Source organism: Saimiri boliviensis, chromosome 8 (genome assembly GCF_048565385.1).
Source record: "Saimiri boliviensis isolate mSaiBol1 chromosome 8, mSaiBol1.pri, whole genome shotgun sequence".
NCBI lineage: Eukaryota > Metazoa > Chordata > Mammalia > Primates > Cebidae > Saimiri > Saimiri boliviensis.
The window spans coordinates 22,320,583-22,344,378 of NC_133456.1; the positions used below are offsets into that span (position 1 = coordinate 22,320,583).

Below are 23,796 nucleotides of genomic sequence, written 5' to 3' on the forward strand. Positions count from 1 at the left end.
ATGGGGGATGAATTTCACCTACCAAAATATGATACTTGCTTTTAGAAAAAATAATCTTACAGTGTCAAGGCTTTCTGTTTGCTGATAATTAAGCTCATGCCGTATTTAAGTGTCCAGGTTCTCTTTGGGTTGTAATAATTTAGGAAGGACCTTGAGTAAAAATCCTCGAAATAATATTATTAATCTCATGCCACTTGTAATCCAAGCAGAGGTGCATGAACATCATTTGCCAGCCAAAATCATATATAGTCATATGCTGAATAATGACATTTTGATCAACAACATATAAGACAGTTGTTTCATAAGTTTATAATGTGTTTTGTTTTGTTTGCGATAGCGTCTCACTTTTTTGCCCAGGCGGGTTTGCAGTGGTGCAATATCAGCTCACTGCAACCTCTGCCTCCTGATTTCAAGCAATTCTTGTGTCTCAGCCTCCAAGTAGCTGGGATTATAGGCATGCGCTACCAAGCCTGCATATTTTTATTGTGCCTTTTCTATCTTTAGATGTGTCTAGATACACAAACACTATTGTGTTAGAGCTGTCCACAGTTGCCTATGGTATAGTAATCTGCTGTATAGCTTTGTGGCCTAGGAACAATTGACTGTGTCATATAGCCTAAGTGTACCATAGGCTTTACTATCTAGATTTGTGTAAGTACACTGTATGGTGTTCATACAATGATGAAATAACCTAACAACTCATTTCGTAAGATGTGCCCCCATCATTAAGTGAGACGTGACTGTACTTGTATGATTAAGGACCTCCCACCCAGTCACCTTCTCCCCTCTCCCTCTTTGTGTCTGGAGAGTTCTAGTTAGCATCCTGTAAACAGGTTAAAATTCCTTAAAGCAGAGTTCTTAGGTTTTGTTTGTTTGTTTGTTTGTTTGTTTTTTCAAAAGACTTTCACATGTGAAAGTCTATGAAACATGTATCTTCCTTTTTCCTCCCTACTTTTTGGTTTGATGTTAATATTTAAAAAGAAGATGGTGTTGTTTGTACCTGGTTTCTCCATTTTAGAATTTAGACAGAAAGTAAACACTAGAAAAGAAAGTATGCCAAGAGGATTATAATGTTAGTAATGGCAATAGTGGGAAGTCAGTGGGAACTAGAATATAGGTGTTTTTTTTCTTTTTGAGACAAGGTCTTACTCTGTCACCTAGGCTGGAGTGCAGTGGCGCAATCTCAGCTCACTGCAACCTCTGCCTCCCGGGCTGAAGCAGTCCTTTCATGTCAGCCTCCCAAGTAGCTGGGACTACAGGCACATGCCACTATGCCAACCTAATTTTTTTTGTGTTTTTAGTAGAGACAGGGTTTCACCATGTTGCCCAAGCTGGTCTCAAACTCCTGGGCTTAAGCAATCTGCCCTGTTGAAAAGTTTTTAAAAAGACAATAATCTGATAACAGGCATGAGCCAAGGTGGTTCAGATCCTTATTAAACCTCATTACTGCTAGGGAGTCACTGCATCCTTCTGGGCCTCTTGTTTCTTTTTGTTTGTGGATTCTTTTCTGTTTGTTTGAGACAGGGTCTCACTCTGTCATCAAGGCTGGAGCACAGTGACACAGTCTCGGCTTACTGCACCCTTGACCTCTCAGGCTCAAGTAATCCTCCTACCTCACCCTGCTGAGTAGCTGGGACTGCAGATGCATGCCACCATACCCAGCTAATTTTTGTATTTTTTGTAGAGACAGGGTTTTGCTCTGTTGCCCAGACTGGTCTCGAACTCCTGGGCTCAGGTGATTCACTCACCTTAGCCTCCCAAAGTACTGGGATTACAGGTGTGAGCCACCGCACCCAGCCTGGGCCTCCTGTTTTTTATTTATAAAATTGAAGTGCCTCCCAGGTAGGAAGGAGATGAGGATTAATGTAGAAATATCTTCATAAATTTTAGCTCCTTGAAGGCAGATGGTACACATAAAAAGGCATGGAGGGAGAGGTAGTTATGATTGTTCTTATTATTGGTCCCAGTATTTTGATGTTTTGATGCTTATAATTAAGTAGGTTAGATCAAACCCTAAATTCCTTCTCTGCATATGTTCCTCTACCCAAAAACACCACATTTACTGGGCCCTCTTTGTTAGCTTATTTTCACATCAAAATTTCACATACAAGTTTACATAAACCAAACAGGCTGATGCCCCAAAAAACTGTTGGTACCGGCCGGGCGTGGTGGCTCACACCTGTAATCCAAACACTTTCGAGGCCACGGTGGGCAGATCACCTGAGGTCGGGAGTTCAAGACCAGCCTGACCAACATGGTGAAACCCTGTCTTTAAAAACATAAAAATAAAAATAAAAAGGCCGGGCGCGGTGGCTCAAGCCTGTAATCCCAGCACTTTGGGAGGCTGAGGCGGGTGGATCATGAGGTCAAGAGATCGAGACCATCCTGGTCAACGTGGTGAAACCCCGTCTCTACTAAAAATACAAAAAATTAGCTGGGCATGGTGGCACGTGCCTTGTAATCCCAGCTACTCAGGAGGCTGAGGCAGGAGAATTGCCTGAACCCAGGAGGCGGAGGTTGCGGTGAGCCAAGATCGCGCCATTGCACTCCAGCCTGGGTAACAAGAGTGAAACTCCATCTCAAAAAAATAAAAAATAAAAAATAAAAATAAAAATAAAAAACTGTTGGTGCCACGAATGTTCATTGCAGCACTGTTTACAATAGCAAAGACCTGGAACCAACCCAAATGGCCATCGATGATAGACTGGACAGGGAAAATGTGGTACATATATACCATGGAATATTACGCAGCCATCAAAAACGATGAGTTCGTGTCCTTTGTAGGGACATGGATGAACCTGGAAACCATCATTCTCAGCAAACTGACACAAGAGCAGAAAATCAAACACTGCATGTTCTCACTCGTAAGTGGGTGTTGAACAGTGAGAACACATGGACACGAGAAGGGAAACACTACACATTGGGGTCTGTTGGGGGTAAATGGGGAAGGGACGGGGGGTGGGAAGATGGGGAGAGATAGCATGGGGAGAAATGACAGATATAGGTGAGGGGGGGGAGGAAGGCAGCAAATCACACTGCCATGTGTGTACCTATGCAACAATCTTGCATGTTCTTCACATGTACCCCAAAACCTAAAATGCAATTTAAAAAAAATAAAAAATAAAAAAAATAGGTCGGGCGCGGTGGCTCAAGCCTGTAATCCCAGCACTTTGGGAGGCCGAGGCGGGTGGATCACGAGGTCAAGAGATCGAGACCATCCTGGTCAACATGGTGAAACCCCATCTCTACTAAAAATACAAAAAATTAGCTGGGCATAGTGGCGCGTGCCTGTAATCCCAGCTACTCAGGAGGCTGAGGCAGGAGACTTGCCTGAACCCAGGAGGCGGAGGTTGTGGTGAGCCGAGATCGCGCCATTGCACTCCAGCCTGGGTAACAAGAGTGAAACTCTGTCTCAAAAATCAATCAATCAATAAATAAACTGTTGGTGCCAAATATGATCAGGTTTGTGCTTTCAAGTCATAGATCGTAAGGTTGTGAAAGAGCTGAGAAACAGGCCATGCCTGTTTGAAACTAGCCTGAGCAACGTGGCAAAACCCTGTCTGTACCAAAAAATACAGAAATTGGCCGGGCGCAGTGGCTCATGCCTGTAATCCCAGCATTTTAGGAGGCCAAGGCGGGTGGATCACCTAAGTCAGCAGTTTGAGACCAGCCTGGCCAACATAGTGAAACTCTGTCTTTACTAAAAATACAAAAATTAGCCAGGTGTGGTTGTGCACACCTGTAGTTCAGCTACTCGGGAGTCTTGAGGCAGGAGAATCTCTTGAACCCAGGAGGCAGAGGTTGCAGTGAGGTGAGATGGTGCCACTGCACCCCAGTCTGTGCAACAGAGTGAGACTCTGTCTCAGGAAAAAAAAAAACAAAAACAAAAAACAGATTAGTCAGGCTGGTAGCAGACAACTGTAATCTCAGCTACTTTGTAGGCTGAGGTGGGAGGATCACTTGAGCCCAGGAGGCAGAGGTTGCATTGAGCTAAGATCTCACCACAGTACTCCAGACTGGGTAACAGCAAGACCCTGTCTCAAATTTAAAAAGGTGAGTAGTACAGGGAGCTGAAAAACAAACTTCCACAGTCTGAGTGTGAACATATTCAGGGAAAATGTCTTAGTAATGACATGCCAGTGAAGTTCTTTCAAGGTATTGAGGGCAACCCAGAAGACCTGCATTCCAAGACTCCAAGGGCATTTTGCCAGTGTCTTTGTTAATCAGATTTTACAAAAGCCTCAAAGTTTATGGCTTTCTCAGTTTCCTCCCATGTTTCCTGCAAATTGGAAATGCCTACTCTGCTAACCCAAACACAAGTGTTTGTGTGAGTTTAACAGGTTCTCAGCTACACAATAACAGCTGCAACTTTTCTGTTCTTTCAGAAAGTTGCCATTCTCCAGGTAGTTCTTACAACTGGAAGAGGGAAACAAATGCTGGTAGTTATTAGTTGATGAATTAATGGGTTCATTTCACCCAGACCCACAGTGGGTCTTGCCTCAGCTTTGAATTCTGCAGCTTTATATCAGCTTGGCAAGTCTCTAAACCTGTTCGTCTGTTTCTACTGAGCTCATTCTACCTACCTAAACACTGCTTTGCTTTTTAGCTACTTGCTAACAAAGTATTATCTCTGAGAACAATAGTTGTATTTCTCATTTGGGAAGACTCAGGTTGAGGAGAACTTGCTGATAATTTCCCATTAACTGTGAGTAAACTGTTCAACCTCTGAAGGACTTTATTTTCTGTAAGAGCATGGTGAGTATTAGCAGTTTCTATTATCTCTTTCTGGAGACTTGAAAAGATTAGATAAAATTTACTTTAGCTGGGCACAGTGGCAGCTATAGTCCCAGCTACTCAGGAGGCTGAGGTGGGAAGATCACTTGAGCCCAGAAGTTTGAAGCTGCAGTGCACCATGATTACACCTCTGAATAACCACTGTACTACAGCATGGACAACATAGTAAGACTGTCTCTTTAAAAAAAAAAAAAAAAAAAATTTGTTTGAGACACCTTCCCTCACACACATACATAGGTGGGCTAGTTTCACCAACAGAAAGGAAAGTTTGGAACAGGCCAGTGTATGGAACTATTTGAATTATCTGGCAAACTTAAGCCAGGGAAATGGCAGGAACCTAGCTATATGAAATAAGAAGTAAGAGAGGCTTATACCTAGGGTTGAGGAGGATGGAGTGTGTGTCCAGTAAACTCAGTTGTGTGATGTCATAGGAAAAACGTTACAAATATACTGGAAACAGTGAAAATTTCAAAATATATACAATTGAGAAAGTGGACATAAAGAAATGGAGGCGTAAGGCCATGGACAGTGGCTCATGCCTATAACCCCAACACTTTGGGAGGCCAAGGCGGGAAGATCACCTGAGTCCAGGAGTTCAAGACTTGCTTGGGCAACATGGGAAAACCCCATCTCTACAAAAAATCCAAAAACAAAATTAACTGAGTGTGGTGGCACATGCCTATAGTCCCAACTACTTGGGAGGCTGAGGTGGGAGGGTCACTAGAGCCTGGGAGATTGAGACCACAGTGAGCCATGATCACACCACTGCACTCCAGCCTGGGTGACAGAGAAAACCCTGTCTCAAACAACAACAAAAAAGGCTTAGAGAAAAAGAAAGTGGGAATCAGTGAACAGTGCAGTAAGACCATGTGGCAGTCAACAAGCACTCTTTTTGAACTACCTCATTAGGGATTGTTGGGGAGAACTAGGAGAATCACAGAAGAGAAAAATGAAACTAAATGTGTATTTGTGATCTATCTATCTCACAGAGCACCTCTTCTCGTGCCAGGTATTTGATGTCTGTCTTCTCCTTTAATCTTTACAATTGCCCTTTGGAGTAGGTAGGTTTCCTCTTTATAGATGGATGAACAGGATCACCCAAGCTAGTGAGTTGCAGAGCTGTGGCTTTTCATCTAAAACCTCGACTAAGCAGATGCATTACCTGGTACAAACTGCAGTGTCAAGCATTCTAGGTACAAAATGGCAGGAGTGAAGATGGAGCATCTCTAGATACAATATGGGATGAACCAAATCTAGTTTGAAAATGACTTCCAGGCTGGGTGCGGTGCCTCACGCCTATAATCCCAGTACTTTGGGAGGCTGAGGTGGGTGGATCATGAGGTCAGGAGATCGAGGCCATCCTGGCCAACATGATGAAAATCCGTCTCTACTAAAATACAAAAACAGCCGGGTGTGGTGGCATGTGCCTATAGTCCCAGTTACTTGGGAGGCTGAGGCAAGGGAATCGCTTGAAACCCGGAAGGCAGAGGTTGCAGTGAGCCAAGATCATGCCACTGCACTCGAGCCTGGTGACAGACTGAGACTCCACTTAAAAAAAAAAAAAAAAGAAAGAAAATGACTTCCAGAATCTTTGCCATGTTTGCAACCTTCTTATGATAAACATTGGTTTATAGTAAGTTTCGAAAGTATTGAGAAGTACTGAGGACTTTTGCAAGTACTCTCTGATGCATATATATTTGTCATCAGCTCATATACCAAATGAATTCCAGTATTTCACACCTGATTTTACATAACTCTTAAATTACCACCACTATTTTGTGTACCTCCTTACCCCCGTTTGTTGTTGCTAAAATCAATATGTTGTGAAGGCAAACATGCCACAAACATTTTAAGTATCTATAGTTTGAAAGATGAAAATAGCCAGGTGAGGTGGCCCACACCTATAGTCCCAGCACTTTGGGAAGCCGAGGTAAGAGGATTGCCTGAGCCTGGGAGTTCAAGACCAGACTGGGCAACAAGGTAAGACCCTTTCTCTAAAAATAAATAAATAAATAATAAAAGTAGCCAGGCATGTTGGTGCATGTCAGTAGTCACAGCTACTCAGAAAGCTGAAGGTGGGAGGATCCCTTGAGCCCAGGAATTTGAGATTGTAGTGAGCCATGATTGCACCACTGCACTCCACTCTGGGTAACAGATCAAGACCCCATTTCTTTTTAAAAAAAAAAAAAGAAAACAGGTTCCCTGACTACAAGAATCAAACTAGGGGCCGGGCGCTGTGGCTCACGCCTGTAATCCCAGCTCTTAGGGAGGCAGAGGCGGGAGGATAGCTTGAGCCCAGGAGTTCCAGACCTGCCTGGGCAATATAGCAAGACCCCGTTCTCCACAAAAAGGAAAAAAAAAACAAAAAGACAAAAAAAAAAAAAGCGTAAAAAAAAAAGAATCAAACTAGGGGTTAGAAAAGATCTTAGGTGTCTAGTTAAATCTCTTTCAATAGAGGATTTATTTCTGCAGCATCCCTGACAAGCAGCCTCTCCTTGAATATCAATGGTGGCAGGGTCTCATTTTCTCGAAGATATTTTTTTCATTGTTAGATAGATAACAGCTATGAGAAAGTTTTTTCTAAAACTGAACTAAAGACCACTGTTTGTAAGACTTGCTCCTTAGTTCTATGGCGTTAAAAGAACAAGCTATCCCCTCATTACATGACCTCTGATATCTGAATTCAGCAGTAGGAAGTAGTTCCCTATTTCTGTAGAATTAATCCCAGGTAAAGTCTTGGCTACACTTGAATCTGTCAAGATCATTTTGAATTCAGCCTGCTTCTTGCCTCATGCTCTTTGTGAAGAAAAGCACGCCTTGTATTCTGTTGTCTTCATTTTTGGGTTGTTTATACTTTTTGGCTATGATAATTAATGCTGGTATGAACATTTGTGTACAAGCTTTTATATAGAAATAAGTGTTCATTTTTTTTTCAGTTGTATCGGAGTAGAATTGCTGAGTCATATGGTAACTGTTAACTTTTTGAGGAGGTGCCAAACTGTTTTCAGAGCAGTCGTACCACTTTCCATTGCCAATAGCAGTATATGAGGGTTCAGATTTCTCACCAACTCTTATCTTTTAATTATAGGTTCAGAATATTTCTATTACACTCCTCCTACTCCTGTCAACTCCACTTTGACATCAAACTCCAAACCATCACATAAGTGTAGTTCTTTTTAGCTCCCTTTGGCTAAGTGATTTGTATCGCCAGCACTCTGACTCAGATTTCTTACTTATGAAGAGAGTTAGTTGATCTGGGCTTCTTTAATTTTAAAATGGCATCACGTAGTAAAGTTTGAGAACTTGGATTTTAAATCAAACCTGGATTCAAATCCTTCCTGCCCTACTTAATATTTATGTGCCCTTGGGAAGTTCACTTTAGAACTTCTCTGACCTTCTGTTTCCTCATCTATAAAATGCAGATAATACCTTCTACCCTCTTGGGGTTCTTGAAATGAATTTGTATAGTAGGCACTGATTAAATTGTTGCTGTTGCTGCTTTTTTTTTTTTTTTTGAGATGGGGTTTCGCTCTTGTTACCCAGGCTGGAGTGCAATGGCGCGATCTCGGCTCACCGCAACCTCCGCCTCCTGGGTTCAAGCAATTCTCCTGCCTCAGCCTCCCTAGTAGCTGGGACTACAGGCATGCGCCACCATGCCCAGCTAATTTTTGTATTTTTAGTAGAGACGGGGTTTCACCATATTGACCAGGATGGTCTCGATCTCTTGACCTCGTGATCCACCCACCTCGGCCTCCCAAAGTGCTGGGATTACAGGCATGAGCCACCGCGCCCGGCCTTGTTGCTGCTTTTTTAAAATATATTCTACTGGTATGTATGAGCCATGTTTAATATCAAATAAGGTTTCTAAGAGGCCTAAAATTTGTGGGCTAAGACGTTGTGTGGTAGCCTATGGGACACATGCAGACATGTCATATGTGTCTGCTTTCATCAGAATGCAGGCTGGTGACCACTACCCTGCTCCCCTCCCTGCCACTCAACAGTCCTTAGTTTAGGAGAGTAATTTGTTGCCAGATACAACCTTTAAAAAATGCCACTTTAAAAAAGTCTCTAGCTCCTCTCTGGTAAAAAGAGAGAATGATGAAATTATCCAGCACCAAAAACACTACAGAATAGTGGGCTAATATAGGACAGTCACGAAAAGATATTATTTTAACATAATCTTATGGCATTTTATGAACTTAAAATTTGGTGGAAAATCAATTCTAGAAATATGACCTGTTTCTGAGCACATAACCTTGGGCAGCAGATGAAAGGAAAAGGCAGAGTCACAGAGAACTTTGGCCCTAGTTACCAATCAAAGGTAGGACTGCCTTCTCATTAGTCTGTTCAGTCACTTCAGTAACGGGAAGAGTTTCAGCATAAAAGAAGGCAATGTAGAAATTCCTATCAAGGATAAAGAAGAACTAAATAGGAATCAGTAATATGGAAAAAAGGATCAAATGATGCCTTTTTTAAAAAATCCTTGTTTCGCCGGGCGCGGTGGCTCAAGCCTGTAATCCCAGCACTTTGGGAGGCCGAGGCGGGTGGATCACGAGGTCAAGAGATCGAGACCATCCTGGTCAACATGGTGAAACCCCGTCTCTACTAAAAATACAAAAAATTAGCTGGGCATGGTGGCGCGTGCCTGTAATCCCAGCTACTCAGGAGGCTGAGGCAGGAGAATTGCCTGAACCCAGGAGGCGGAGGCTGCGGTGAGCCGAGATCACGCCATTGCACTCCAGCCTGGGTAACAAGAGCGAAACTCCGTCTCAAAAAAAAAAATCCTTGTTTCGTAGAAAAGCATTGGAGTTTAGGATATTATTATTTATTACATAATTATTAGAAGGGAGAGTGTTTACGATGCTGCCACATAATAATTACCTCTTGAGACTCACATGCTGGTGCTAAGTACGTGCTGTCTGAGTGACAGTACATTCCCTGTTGGGACAAGAGCTGCTCTCTGTCGGACAGAGAGGTTTCCATTCTAGGCACCAGAGGCTAGACAATGTGTTTATTCTTTCTTTTCCTCTCTGTTTCTAGTGTTTTTAAATGTGGAGTCTACAACCTTTCTGCTACCTACTTAGCTCTTTAGTTCCTGGGACTCCACATGCAACCTACCCCAGTCTATCATCTTTACCACTATCAGAAGACTCATTTTCCTAAAAACATGTGTTTATCACATAGCTTCTCTACTCAGGAGTCTGCCTTGGGCTCATTTACTATCTATTCTAGAATCCCAACTCTTTTCATCTTCCAGGTTTTCCTTTATTCTCCAACATAGATCCACTATTCTAGTTATTCTGTACATTTATCATTCATTTCTCTCCAGCCCTTTACTCACATTCATTTTTCACCTAGAATCTCTGATCTCATCCTTTAAACCTTTTTTTTTTTTTTTTTTTTTTTGAGACAGAGTTTCGCTCTTGTTGCCCAGGCTGGAGTGCAATGGCGCCATCTCAGCTCACCGCAACCTCCGCCTCCTGGGTTCAGGCAATTCTCCTGCCTCAGCCTCCTGAGTAGCTGGGATTACAGGCACGCACCACCATGCCCAGCTAATTTTTTGTATTTTTAGTAGAGACGGGGTTTCACCATGTTGACCAGGATGGTCTCAATCTCTTGACCTCGTGATCCATCCGCCTCGGCCTCCCAAAGTGCTGGGATTACAGGCTTGAGCCACCGCGCCCGGCCCCTTTAAACCTTTTCTAATCCTGCCTCTCCTTAGATGCCTTGTCCAAGTTCCATCTTTATGTAGGGTAAACCTTCCCTTATGTGATCCTAAGTGCTATAGATACAATATGAATGAAATAATTCCTACTCGCAAGGAACCTTATATTCCTTTATTCTCCCTGTTTTTCACTCAACTACAGCCACACTGGCCTATTTTCTATCCCTCAGACGTGCCAAGCTAATTTCCATCTTAAGAACTTCATACCCGCTATTTCTTCTGCTTAAGACATTCTTCCCTCCACATTTTCACAAGGCTCAGTTTGTATCACTCAAGTTTCAGGCTTCATTGTTTAATAGAATTGAACTAGGAAGAGACCTTCCCTGACCATTCCAGTTTCACTAGCCTTCACGCACTCTGTCATAGATACCTGTTGATCTTCTTTGTTTTTCTTCTCCATATGGGAAATCATCTTATCTCCCCCACTCCTTAGGGTATGAACTCCTGAGGGCAGTCACCCTGTCTTGCTTACCACAATATTCCCAGTACTTTGAACATGCCTGGCACACAGTAGGCTCTCAGTAAATATTTGTTGACAGAAATATCCCAGACACTGTGCTTGGCCATGGGGATGATGGGCCTCTCTGGCTCTGGCATTCTAAGGCTCTGAATCACAAACCTCCAGGCGAGTGAGCTGACCAGTTCTGGAATAAGCTATTGGTGATTGCCAGAAGTTCAGTTTCCATTTGTGTGTTATCTTTTCATGAGGCTTGCTTAATTGTACCCTACCTTTTGCCTCTCCCATATGTTTAAAGTAGCCTAACAACTGCCTCAGTATTATGGTTATGCTCAGTTAATCAGGGCTGCTGGCATCGCTGCAATACTGTGCATAGAAAAGGTTGTGGAAAAGCCATGTTGCTGTGTGATTTGGCTCTGAAACAAGCTATCTTTTCTAGAGACTAAAAGCTGTACCCACTGGCACACCCTGTTAACCCAGGCCCCGCAATTTCTTTGTGCTTTTATTTTCTCCCTTTGCAGAATGGGTTTTAGGGATTGGATGTAAATACCAGGAAAGATATTCACAGAATGCGTAAAATTCCAATCTTTTCTCCTTAGATGTGAACGATTAGAAGAACAGCTAAATGACCTAACAGAGCTCCACCAGAATGAAATCTTGAACTTGAAGCAGGAATTAGCAAGCATGGAAGAAAAAATCGCATATCAGTCCTATGAACGGGCTCGGGACATCCAGGTTAGTATGAAGGAAAAGGTGTAAATGCAAAATAGAGTAGGGTTAGAAAGAAAAAAAATAGAGGAAGGAAAAAAGATGAGAAGGTAGAGTACAAAGAAAGCTTTTATACTAATCATATAAGAGTACACCTACTCTTAAAATGATTGATGTGCATTTCTCAAGTTTATACCATTTTGGGTTGATATGCCTGCTTGGCACTGGGGAAATGTTTCTTAGGATCACAGTAGTCTCAGTGTATGGTAAACCAACTGCATCCTGTTTGTCCATTACTGCTTCAAAAGCATCTCTGACAAATGTTAGGGCCATTTTGCCCTTGTCTTCTCCTTCTGTGGGAAAGGGGGCTTTTATCCCAGCTGCCAAATCCAAATCTCATATAGGCATATTACCAGACAGTTTGCAAGAATAACCCATGAGGCAGTAATGTTTAATTAAGGCTAATAGTTTGTCTGTTTTATTCTATGAGGAAGTAGATATTTAATTTTTTCTTATTTCTATAGGGAGACATTTCTAAGGAAACAGTTCTTAGTAGTTTCATATGAAGGCATTTTGGAAGATGCTATTCTCAGAGAAGGGAAGTGAGCCAGAAAACTTGTATTACAACAGCCTAAAAGAATCAAAGGAATTGTCTAGATCATTTACCCAGATGCCATCTTCTTCAGGCCCTGTTTATGTTTTAATTATTTTTTTCCCTAAGAATCTTCTGGACTAGACAGCATCCATTGTCTGTCCATTCTCTAGCTGACTTCAGTCTGAAGTTGCCCAAGCCTTACCTCAGATCCCAGGAAACCAGGACCCATTGAAACCAGGACCAGAAAAACTCAGGGCTCCAACCAACTTTGAAGGACCATAGCTAAGGAAATAGATTCTGTCCCCTGAATACTTTGGTGGAATTAATTTAAACTCATGGGCGAAGGCCATGGCCTTGAGGAGAACAGACATTTTTAATGTTTGGTCTAGTGTGTAGGCATAATGTCCTCTTTACAGAGGATCAACCAAAAGGAGAATGTGCCGTTTTCAAGAAGGCAGGTCAGAGATTCCTTTCCACTGATGTCAGGGATTGGCTTGACTTAGAAGACACCAGGTAGTGTGTGTAAGGAAGCATGTTCAAAGGCTGTTCACTGCATTTTTGTTATAGTAGAAAAGTTGAAGACAACCTAAAGATCCTCAAGAGGGAACTAGCTGCATAAACTATGACATAACCTAGCCATACCATAAAATGCTATGCAGCAGTTAAAAAGAATAAGGTAGATTCTGCATATTGACATGGAGAGATCACCAAGACCCACTGTTGAATGAAAAAAGCAAGTTGTGAATCAGTTCCTATAGTATGATACTATTCATGTTTGGAAAAGCCAAGCCATGTAAAATATTTTAAAGAGGTTTGTTCTGAGCCAGTATAAGTAACCATGGCCTGGGGAACACAGTCTCAAGAGGTCCTGAGAAAGTACACCTGAGGCAATTGGATTACACTTTGGCTTTATACATTTCAGGGAGACAGGAATTGTAGGTAAAATCCTGAATCAACACATATGGAAAGTATACATTGGTTTGGCCCAAGATGGTGGGACATCTCTAAGTAGGGGCTATCAAGTCATGGTGGGTTTTAGGAATTTTTTAGTTGGCAGTTGGTTGAAAGAGTTAAGCTTTGTGTAAAGACTTGAAGTTAGTACAAAGAAATGCCTGAGTTAATGGGGTCTGCTCTCTTTCATATGATGCTATACCTGAGTCAGGTTGGAAAGAATGCCACATTAATACCTGGTTAATTTTTTTAAAACTAATTTAATGAGATGTTATGGTTTGTAGGGTATGACTTAACCCTTGTCTGGCATGGCCTTAGGTCTAGTTTATAATGTGGTATCTTACTGCCATAAAGAGTCCATTCTGTCAGTCTTATGATCTCTATTTTATCCTTAATGCTGGTTATTTGTGCCTAAATTCCAAAAGGGAGGGGATATGAGACGTGTCCAGCCTCTTTCCCGTCATTGCCAAGAACTCACTTTTTCAGGTTTCTTTGGGGTCCCCTTTGGCCAAGAGGGAGTCTGTTCATTCAGCTTGGGGGCTTAGGATTTTTTTTTTTAGTTTACAGATAGGAAATAAAAAAAATAATTCCATATATTTTCCTTGACACATAATATGTATACACTTAAACACAGATAAAAGGGTGAACACAAAACAAACAATATTAGCTCAGGGACTGGGATTGGAATTGAAGGAAATGTCAATAGAGACTATCCTATTTGAAATTTTTTTATGTTGAACAAATATGTTTGTCCTGTGAAACTTAGAGTAATAATTTTTCAATGAAAAAAGAGAAATCATGTATTTGTGGTCTTGTCATTAAAATGTTCTAGACTAAATAAATGTTAAGTGTGGCCACTGCTTCCTGTGACTCATCACATAGAAAAGCAATGGAAGGCAATTTGGGGGACTAATAGTCACTTGAATTGTTAATTATCCATCTAACCTTTTATCAAGGCTCCAGCATATTTATAAAATCATTGGCATTGCTCAAGATGCATCTGGCTTGCCCGGGGGCCATGTCAGCATCTCAGAGTACTTGTGAAAAGAAGGCTTAACTCTTCCCTGTTCTGGCCCGCAGGAGGCCCTGGAGGCATGCCAGACTCGCATCTCCAAGATGGAGCTGCAGCAGCAGCAGCAGCAGGTGGTGCAGCTAGAAGGGCTGGAGAATGCCACTGCCCGGAACCTTCTAGGCAAACTCATCAACATCCTCCTGGCCGTCATGGCGGTCCTTTTGGTCTTTGTCTCCACTGTAGCCAACTGTGTGGTCCCCCTCATGAAGACTCGCAACAGGACGTTCAGCACTTTATTCCTTGTGGTTTTCATTGCCTTTCTCTGGAAGCACTGGGACGCCCTCTTCAGCTATGTGGAACGGTTCTTTTCATCTCCTAGATGATGCTGGCACAGAAGGCATTATTCCCTACCCTCTGGCGAGTGCATGCAGCAGAGAGTTAGACAGCAACTTACCTACTCCGAAGTTTTCTACAACAACAAAAGAGTTGAGTGAATCTGTTTACATTTAGAATAATGTTTTTTTTCTTCAAGAGACGCAATTGCAATAGTATTTTTTAGATTTTATCCAAGAAGTTTTTTGGGCGAAAATCTTGGATCATTTTTATGTAGCATGATTTTCCTTGGGATGCAACTCTTAAACAGTCCTTTAATATGAACCAACAATCTGGAGCACACTGAAGGGCAATCTAAATTATGGCTTGAAGGACTGCACTAAAACCCACTAAAAAGATGCGAAACCTGATTAGGGCAAACCAGTTAAACCTAATGCCCTGCCTTGTCTGGGTTCTCACCTCTCCTCATCCCAGACTAACTTTACTGTGAAATCCTACCACATTCCATGTCTGAATTTTTGGATTCAGGGTGGATTTTCCTTGTCCGTGGAAGAACACATGGATCTCCCTGGCTTTCTCACCCAAGTTGGCCACTTAAGCTACCCTTGGAAGTATGATCACTTTTGAACCTGCCCCTTAACCTTTGCTAGGATACAAAAGTGAAAGCATCATCCCCCAAAGGATCACTGCACAGTCCTACTACAGTATTTTTAAGTAGCCCTCTAAATACTTAATTTTAAGCAAAATCCCTTGGCCGCACTTTTAAGGGTTTTTTTTATATGTGTATAGTTAACAACCTAAAAATAAAAAATCCAAACAGCATACTTGAAGAATGTAATACTCAAACTCTCAGTGCTTCCTTATGGTTTCTAATAGGATTTTTTATTATTGTTATTATTATTATTGGGTTTTTTTGGACAGGGTTGGGAGGGTCTTTTATTTTCCTTTGAAATAAAGAAGTGATGTTTTTAAATGAAGAAATGTGTGGATATTTAAGTGTGCTGCTCCCTTTGTCTTGAAACAGTCTGAGTAAGAAAGTCTTGCTGTAAATGCTGCCCTCTGCCGCCCTTGTTTTGAGATGCAGTTTAAACTCCTAGCTGCTGCTGCTGCTGCTGCTGCTGCTGCTGCTGCTGCTGCTGCTGCTGCTGCTGCTGCTGCTGCTGCTACTTTCTGTTTTCCGGACATCCCCACATCCCGGTTTTATGGATTTGGCTTGGTTGGAGAAGAAAGGGTTGTGCAAGGAGAGGGGGAGGCTGTTTCCACAAACCAGTGTACTAGGATAGGGATTTTTTTTTTTTTTTGCCCCAAGAAAATGTTCACCCAGTGATCTTGGGCTAGGGTTGTCTTTAGGAAAGGTTGAGACTATAAAAGTCATAAATAAGTCCTTGTGTTTCCTTAATTTATTTTTTTTTTAACACCCCCTAATTACTGATGAAACCAAAGTGTTGTGGAGTCTCTGTCTTCATTTTGGCCCCAGCATTCTTAATTTCAAAGCTTTATTCTGTCTGCCTAAGAGAATCAACCAAAGGTGATTCTCCTAAAGAGTAGTGAAGGAAATGTCAGATTAGAAGGACCCAAGTTTTGGGTGTAAAATGTTGCCAGCTTCCTATTAATGTAAACTGACTTGTTAACCTAACCTAATTATGCTCAGTGGACTTTTATAGGTGGTTTAGAAAAATGAAATGAGCTGCCTTCCGCCATCCTATAACCATTTCCATCACCCTGGTGGAACTTGAACATTTAGAGTTTATCTAAAGAGCTTGGTTAATCTTTCCATATTATTTGTAGTATTGGGACACAAATGCTCTTCCCTCTTGGCCTCATTCTGTGCAAAGAAGTACATATAAGATGCCCTGAAAAGAGTAGCAAAGTATGCTTTGCCTGTTTCCCCTACCAGGAAATTCCTTCAGAACTAGATTAGCATTGCCCTGCCTGTCTGAAAGGACAGTTTACGTAACGGTGACAGCCTCCTTTTGCTTTGGCAAGCTGGAATTCTCAGAGCCAGCATGTTGTTTCCATAACTACTTTGATATTTTAACTCAGGTACCCAGTCTTCACTCCAACCTCAGTTGGTTGTAATACATGTGCTAGCTCTGTTGCCCCCTTAAAACTAGGACCCAGCGTAGGGCCAAAGGGGTGATTTTTTTCTTTTAAAAAAATAATTAGAACCAATTCATGTTCACACCAAAAACAAATTATCCCCAATCCTATATATTTAAAATGTTAACTTTGCCCAAAAATATCACAGTGACTTTTTAGGCAGGGATCCCGAAGGACACTGAACTTTTGAACTAACAGTTTCCCCTTACTTTCTACTTTGGCGTAATTGCTCAGAGTAGAGAGCCCACACAAAGTTATTTAAAGGATACCCTAGCAGCAATCCACCAGTTTTTCTAAGCTAGAACCTTTAAGTCCCCAAACTGCCTGAAGACTTAAGTTTTGTGGGCACTGGAAGTCACTGTGATAGATGGATTGCAACTTTTCCCATTTGCCCTGGGACAGTTTCTATCAAAGGAAGGTTTTCACCTATAGAAAGCCCCCTGAGCTCCAGTCAAACAGTCCCAAGCTGACTTTCTCTCTTCCTTTCTCAAACTCTTAGGAAGGACCTTCGGTGCAAATCAGGTGCAGTGATGGCTTTCCAGCTCTCTTGTACCTTGATTATTCACCATACCCAGCAGTTGTGTGCATTTAATGCTGTTTGTAACCATGCATCTGTTTTCATACCTTCGTGTACCTCTTGCTGCCCATCCTGTTAGGTTTGAGTTTCTTTGCATTGTGGTTGTTCTTGGGTTCTTTTGTCTTTTCAGAGCTCTTCTATAACCTGGCTCTAATGGTTTAACAGTTGTTCTGGGTGGAAACTTCCCCTCATTTGAATGCTCCTCTCTTAAAAAAAAAAAAAAAAAAATATGTTCATTCCCTTTAAAATGAAGCATTCCTGGATTATTTGTCCATGCCCCTAACCTGGGTGAGTGAAGCTGGCTGTGTTAGCCTGGGTGACTGTTCAGGTTGTAGGATGCACATTTTACATTGTTTATGATAATTTAAGGATACTTCTGTCTGCTCCAATCATTGTTTATGATAATTGAAGGGTACTTCTGCTCCAATTTCCATTTCTTGGTATACTCAGTATGTCCTAGTAAGGAAAGCTTTCCACTCTACTGGCTCCTTAAGAAGCAAAAGTAGGTTAAATTTTATACTTCTGACTGGGGTCTTCTCTCTCCCCTGTTCTAAATGGAGTAAAAGTCTGATGCCAAGAAAAACACTGGGAGCAAGCCTTCCTCACTAGCCATATTCAGATAATGAGCGTATTTTCATGTGGTCTTCACTGCATTTGGTTTTGTTTTTGATTTCATGTTCCTTTGAGGTACAGTCAGATGAAATGCTGAGTTCTGAGAGAGTTCCAGTAAGGAGCTGTCTTTCAGCTTTGGAAAATATGCATCCAAAACAAAAACAAACATTATTGTAATCTGACACAGGCAAAATTATGGTTCCCATACACCCACCCCAAGTGAAACCTGGGATTTTGAATGTGGCTCTAAGAGTTAACATTTCTGTCTGTGTGTTGTGTATGCTAGGTGATATCCTCAGTAGGGATTGACTACTAGACTGTAAGTGTGTTTTATCAAAAATGTGTAAGAATAAAAACTCACTTGCACGAATTGAAACGTAAAGAAATGACACTTGTGAACGTGTGGAACGTTAACACTGTAGTTGATAGATCTTAAGCTGCTAATTGTTGAGAGAGATTTAAATTTATGTTCTGTCTGGTCGCTGCAGGTTCTCAGCAGCACTTTTACTGTATATACAAATTGAAATAAAGACCTCAGCTGTTAACCTGGTGGTCAGACTTGGGTTTGTTTTGCTCTTTATTTTTGAAACATTTAACGTAAAGAGTTTTACATGCATGTAATGAGTTATTATCCAGACTAATGCCACCTGTGGTTGGTTTTGTTTAGAAGTAGTAATTTCTGTTAGGACTTTTTCCTGATGATCTCTGGAAGGCCTCTTGAAATCCTGAAGTCCTAAACTTGCCTTTGACCAGATACCAAGCAGAGACATAATGACTCAGTCCTTCACAGCCCCAGTCTGAACATTGAGAGCTTTAGCCCCACTTCTGGTTTGTTAGCTCTGTGCCTCTTGTCCCATCTATAAACTAGTAATATCACACCACCCAATTTGATCCTACAGGTGGATGCTGTGAGAGCAAAGGATACATCTTGTGAAATCTTTGAAAATTTCACTTAAACTTCTTAAAATATGGGCCAGGTTGCCATGTACAGATGTGTAGGTTGTATATTGCCCAACCCCAGGGGGCTTCAGAAGTGTGATATACTGTGAACAACATCCAGGAGTTGTGCAGTGCATAAAGGACACATAGAGCTGCCACGATAATAGGCAACACATAATTTCAAAGCCTGCTTTATTTTTATCCATTAAAAACTTTGGAGACTTACTGAATGCCAGTAAAAACTGAGCATAATGGTTCCCACACCTGTAATCCCAGTACTTTGGGAGGCCAGGGTTGGAGGATTACTGGAGGTCAGGAGTTTGATACCAACCTGGGCAACATAGTGAGACCCCATCTCTACAAAAAATAAATTTAGTTGGGCGTGGTGGCACTCGCCTGTAGTCCCAGCTACATGGGAGGCTGAGGTAGTAGCATCACTTGAGCCCAGGAGTTTGAGATCACAGTGAGCTATGATTGTACCACTGCACTCTAGTCTAAGTGTCAGAGCGAGACCCTGTCTCGAAAAAAGAAAACTTCGGAGAGAAGGCAGATGACATAAATCTGAGAAGCTGTGGTGTAGAAAACAGATTGTCGGGGCAGAGAAAGGTATGGCCACCTAGAAAATGCATGCTTCACTTCAAGGGTTCAAATATATTTAAATCCTGTGGGCCACACTAAACATTTAGCCAACTTGTAACCCCAAGTCTGTAGTGAAGAATAGCTAACGTTTGAATACTTACTGAGTGCCAGGCATCGTTCTGTTTTTATCAGTCAATTCTTCCTGCAGTCTTATGCAGCAGATATCCTGATTGTCTAGGTAAGGACACTGAAGCTTGGGTTAAATGGCTTGCCCAAAATTAATGTCAGGAAATAGTAAATTAATGCAATGGAAAATAGGTCCATGTAACATATGTAACAAAAGATGAGTGTCCACAATAAGAGTACAAATCAATTATCATCTTTTCTATTGGTAACAGCCCAATAGAAAAGACAGGCATTGGGTATGAACAGAGAGCTCACAGAAATAAATGACCAACAAGCATACCAGAAAATTGTTCAGCCTCCTGTATAACCAGTGCATTAAGATTTAAGAAAACAATTGTAGAGCAATATAGTCTCCCATTTATGTTGAGAAATATGTATATTTGTATAAATATATACATGCGGATGTATAAAAACTTTGCATTAAACTGTCCCCAGTTATTCTGGAAAGGGAAAGGGAGGAACAGTGGTTAAGCAGCACTTTCATTCTTGGCTCCTATAAAGTATGAATCTCTTTGAAGAGAATGTATTTGTGTATTTTTTTAATATATCAAAAACTTTAAAAATAGGTCCAAAGAGAAGAAGCGAAAAAAGGATTGATAGTGTTCCTAGTGTCAGATCATACTAGACCATCTTTTGCCTCCAGATTGCCTTAGGGGGACTCTGGACCAAGTTTGGGCCACCCCTTGAGCTTTCTTCCAGCCCTGGATTTCAAGGCTTGGTGGTCAAATAGATGTCCCGCTGCCAGAGGCCCTGCGGGCTGAGGAGGAGGAGCATGTGCAGAGGTGACAGCAGCAGCTGGTGCCTCCCGTTTAACTAGCAGCATTCGAGAGTCACTGTATACAAGACTGGACTGTGGAGGTATGCTAAGCCAAAGAAAAAGGAACTTACTAATTTCATTAGTAGAATGAAATACGTGTGGTATTTCATTCTACTAAGAGGCAGAAGCCATGTTGTCTGTGAGTGAAGAGGAAGCAATTCTGACAGAGCAATCAAGAAAGGCTCAGCGGAGGAGGCCATGGTATCTGGACTGAGAGATAAGCAGAAATGAGTGAGGGGAGCATTTCAGTTGGAGGTATTAGCAAAACCACAGAGGTGAAGATGGCCCAGTTGAGCAGTTCAAGCAATGGATGAGGACCTTGAGTGGCTGACAGGGTGCCTGAAAGAATGTGTGAGAATCCTATGTGGGAGCCAAGTTGCAAGAAATCTTCAATACCACGGTAAAGGTTCACCTTGTGACTACAAGAGAAGCCACTGCAGGTGTTGAAACATGACCCAGCCTGGGGTTTAAAGATAATTATAACCCTTTGAGAAGAAACCAGAAACCTGTTTTTCATGTCATCCCAATCAGTTGGGTGTTAGGAACGGTGTCCAGGGTGTTTGGTCTTTTGCCTATTGATCCTGTAAGTAGAGGCTCTTCACAATTTTTTGATAAGTGTAAACAGGAAACTTAAGAGTTCAGTTCTTTAAAAAAGAAATTCCTGTCACCTTTGGCATTAGAATCCTTAAATCCCAGAGCAAGAGTAATTGACAAAATTTATTCACGCTTCTTTCTTACTGAATGTTTAAGCTGTTCAAAAGAATTTTCTTTATCTGTTGGAAGAATTCAGTTCAATTGTTTTCGAGACTGTATTAAAAGGTGCAACAAATCATGTTGAAAATTAATTATGTTAAATTTTGCCTAAAGCTGCTTCTGTGCATATCATAAGTTTGGCCTAAAGGTTTCTCCATACATAGGGAACCTTCTCTTGTAACAAGTAGCCAAGTCTCAGCCAACCACAGCAGCCAAACTTCAGTCAACCACAGGCAGCCAGCTGTTGAAATAAGGCACACGTCCAAAATAAGTTTAACAAGAATAAGTGAGGTCTGTGTACCTTACTTCAATTTTTTATGCACCACTTGCCTTTTTCTGTCCACAAATGTTATATCCAGCCATATGGCAACCCCAGAATCTCACTGAAGCTGTCCTGGTCGTAGGGCCTGCCCAATTCATGAATCATTCTTTGTTAAATTTAACTCGTCTAAAGTTTTTATTTTAACTATTTTATTTTTTGAGACAGACTCTTGCTCTGTCACCCAGGATGGAGTTCAGTGGCATGATCTCTGCTCTCTGTAACCTCCACCTCTCAGGTTCAAGCGATTCTCCTGCCTCAGCCTCCCAAGTAGCTGGGATTATAGGCCTGCGCCACCACACCCAGCTAATTTTTTTGTATTTTTTAGTAGAAATGGGGTTTCACCATGTTGGCCAGACTGGTTGCTCGTCTTGAACTCCTGACCTCAGGTTACCCACCTGCCTTGGCCTCCCAAAATGCTGGGATTACAGGCATGAGCCACCGCATCTATCCTCTTTTAACAATTTTAATAACCACTACACCTTAAGAGAAGGTTGTGAGGATTAAATGAAAATTGTACAGTGCCTTGCCCAGCATCTGGCAAGAGAGAGTGTTACACCATGATCTTGAGTATTAGTAGACTGAGAATTCTTGAAGGACAGGCACCTGTGTCACTCATCTAAATCTCTTCAGAATAGAGCATATCTCCCATTCTTACCAACAAAGAGCCCAGTAGCCAGAATTAGGGCTATCCCTGGCCAGCCCTGGCTCTTAAGTTGGTTTGGGGAACCAAAAAATCAGTATGTGTCAGAGAACACGCTGGCCATGGAGACAACAAAAGGACATCATGTCCATAAGAACAAAAACTTGCCAATGGGGCCAGGCACAGTGGCTCATGCCTGTAATCTCAACACTTTGGGATGCTGAGGCAGGTGGACTGCTTGAGGTCAAGAGTTCAAGACCAGCCTGGCAACATGGAGTCTATCTCAAAAAAAAAAAAAAAAGAACCTTGCAAGCAGATACATATATAATTGGCTGATAATCTATTTTACTTGTAATTTCTTAACCAGCACAGCAACAGGGACATTGTCAGTTTGTGGCTATGTCCTAAATGCCTGAAACAATGCCTGGCCCAGAAGTGGTGCTCACTAAAAAGTGGAACTTAAAACATTGCTATTTATTGAATCCCTATTCTGTGCCAGGCACAGCGCCATTTGTTTTGCCTCTGATTCTTTAAACTGCTCTAAAGAGGAAGTGGTAATTTTCATTTTTCAGATGAAACCAAAAGCTTGGGTAGGTTGATTGGATTGTATCATGTGGACAAGCTGTTTCACTAGTAAATGGCAAAGTTAGAATTTAAACTTGATTGAGTTTGATTCTAAAGCCCATGCAGTTTCTGCGATTCCATTTTGTTGGACAAGGAATCAAGATTTGTGGATTTCAGACTTTGTGTAATCTTGAGAAGGCAAAGAATCTGACTTTTTCTGGATCTCCGTGTCCCTACTATAAAGTCACCTTAGTTCTCCTCTAACAAACAATAAAACATTTCTTTTCAATGAACCTTTTTTTAGATCATTAAACTAGAGAGTATGTGTTGTTTGTGAAGGTTAAAACTTGACTTCATAGTGTTGGGGCTGTGGGCAGCTGTCAGGGGCCTGGAAGCACCATTCTGCCTGCCCGGCCTCCCTTCAAGGCCTCCTTTTAGCAAAGATCCTGAATCTCACTGCTTTAAACACTGAAACCACTTTTTCCCCCTTACTCATTTTCAAAAGAAATCTTCCAAAACATGTATCACCCATCCTGCTGAAGTTCATCTAATCATCACTGTGCTTGTCACCACAGAGGAGCCAACTCAGGTTATTGGAGTGTGACCTTGTTTGCCCCTGCACTGAAAATGGAAGACTTCTGTACTTCCTTTTTTTTGACACCAAGTCTCCCTCTGTCACCCAGGTTAGAGTTAAATGGCATGATCACGGTTGCTGCAGCCTCAATCTCCCAGGCTCAATCTCCCATCTCAGCCTCTGGAGTAGCTGGGGATTACAGGCGTGTACCACCACACCCAGCTAATTTTTCTTTTTCTTTTTTTTTTTTTTTTTTTTTTTTTTCAGAATTTTGCCGTGTTGCCCAGACTGGTCTTGAACTCCTGGGCTCTAGGGATCCACCTACCTCGGCCTCCCAGACTGTTGGGATTACAGACGTGAGCCACTATGCCAGACTTACTCATTTTTAAATAACAGCTTTATTGAAATATGTCACATAACATATAATTGACCCACTTAAACTGTTCTACTTAGTGGATTTTAGTATATTCACAGAATTGTGCATTCATGACCAGTATCTAGAGCACTTTCATCACCTCAGAAAGAAACTCTGCATGCGTGCCCTAGCTATCAACATTC

The 23,796-nt window shown here is 41.7% G+C and overlaps 1 protein-coding gene across 30 annotated transcripts in view; it reads left to right on the forward strand.

Moving 5' to 3' along the window:
• Positions 1-18,420, forward strand: part of TMCC1 (transmembrane and coiled-coil domain family 1) — a 261,462-nt gene extending 243,042 nt beyond the window's left edge. For all 30 annotated transcript variants that reach the window (XM_074404129.1, XM_074404117.1, XM_074404122.1 and 27 more), the window contains 2 exons: positions 11,576-11,711; positions 14,311-18,420. In XM_074404129.1, coding sequence (XP_074260230.1) covers positions 11,576-11,711; positions 14,311-14,625 — 451 coding nt within the window. In that variant the 3' untranslated portion in view covers positions 14,626-18,420. The remainder of the gene's footprint in view (positions 1-11,575; positions 11,712-14,310) is intronic.
• Positions 18,421-23,796: the final 5,376 nt, after the last annotated feature.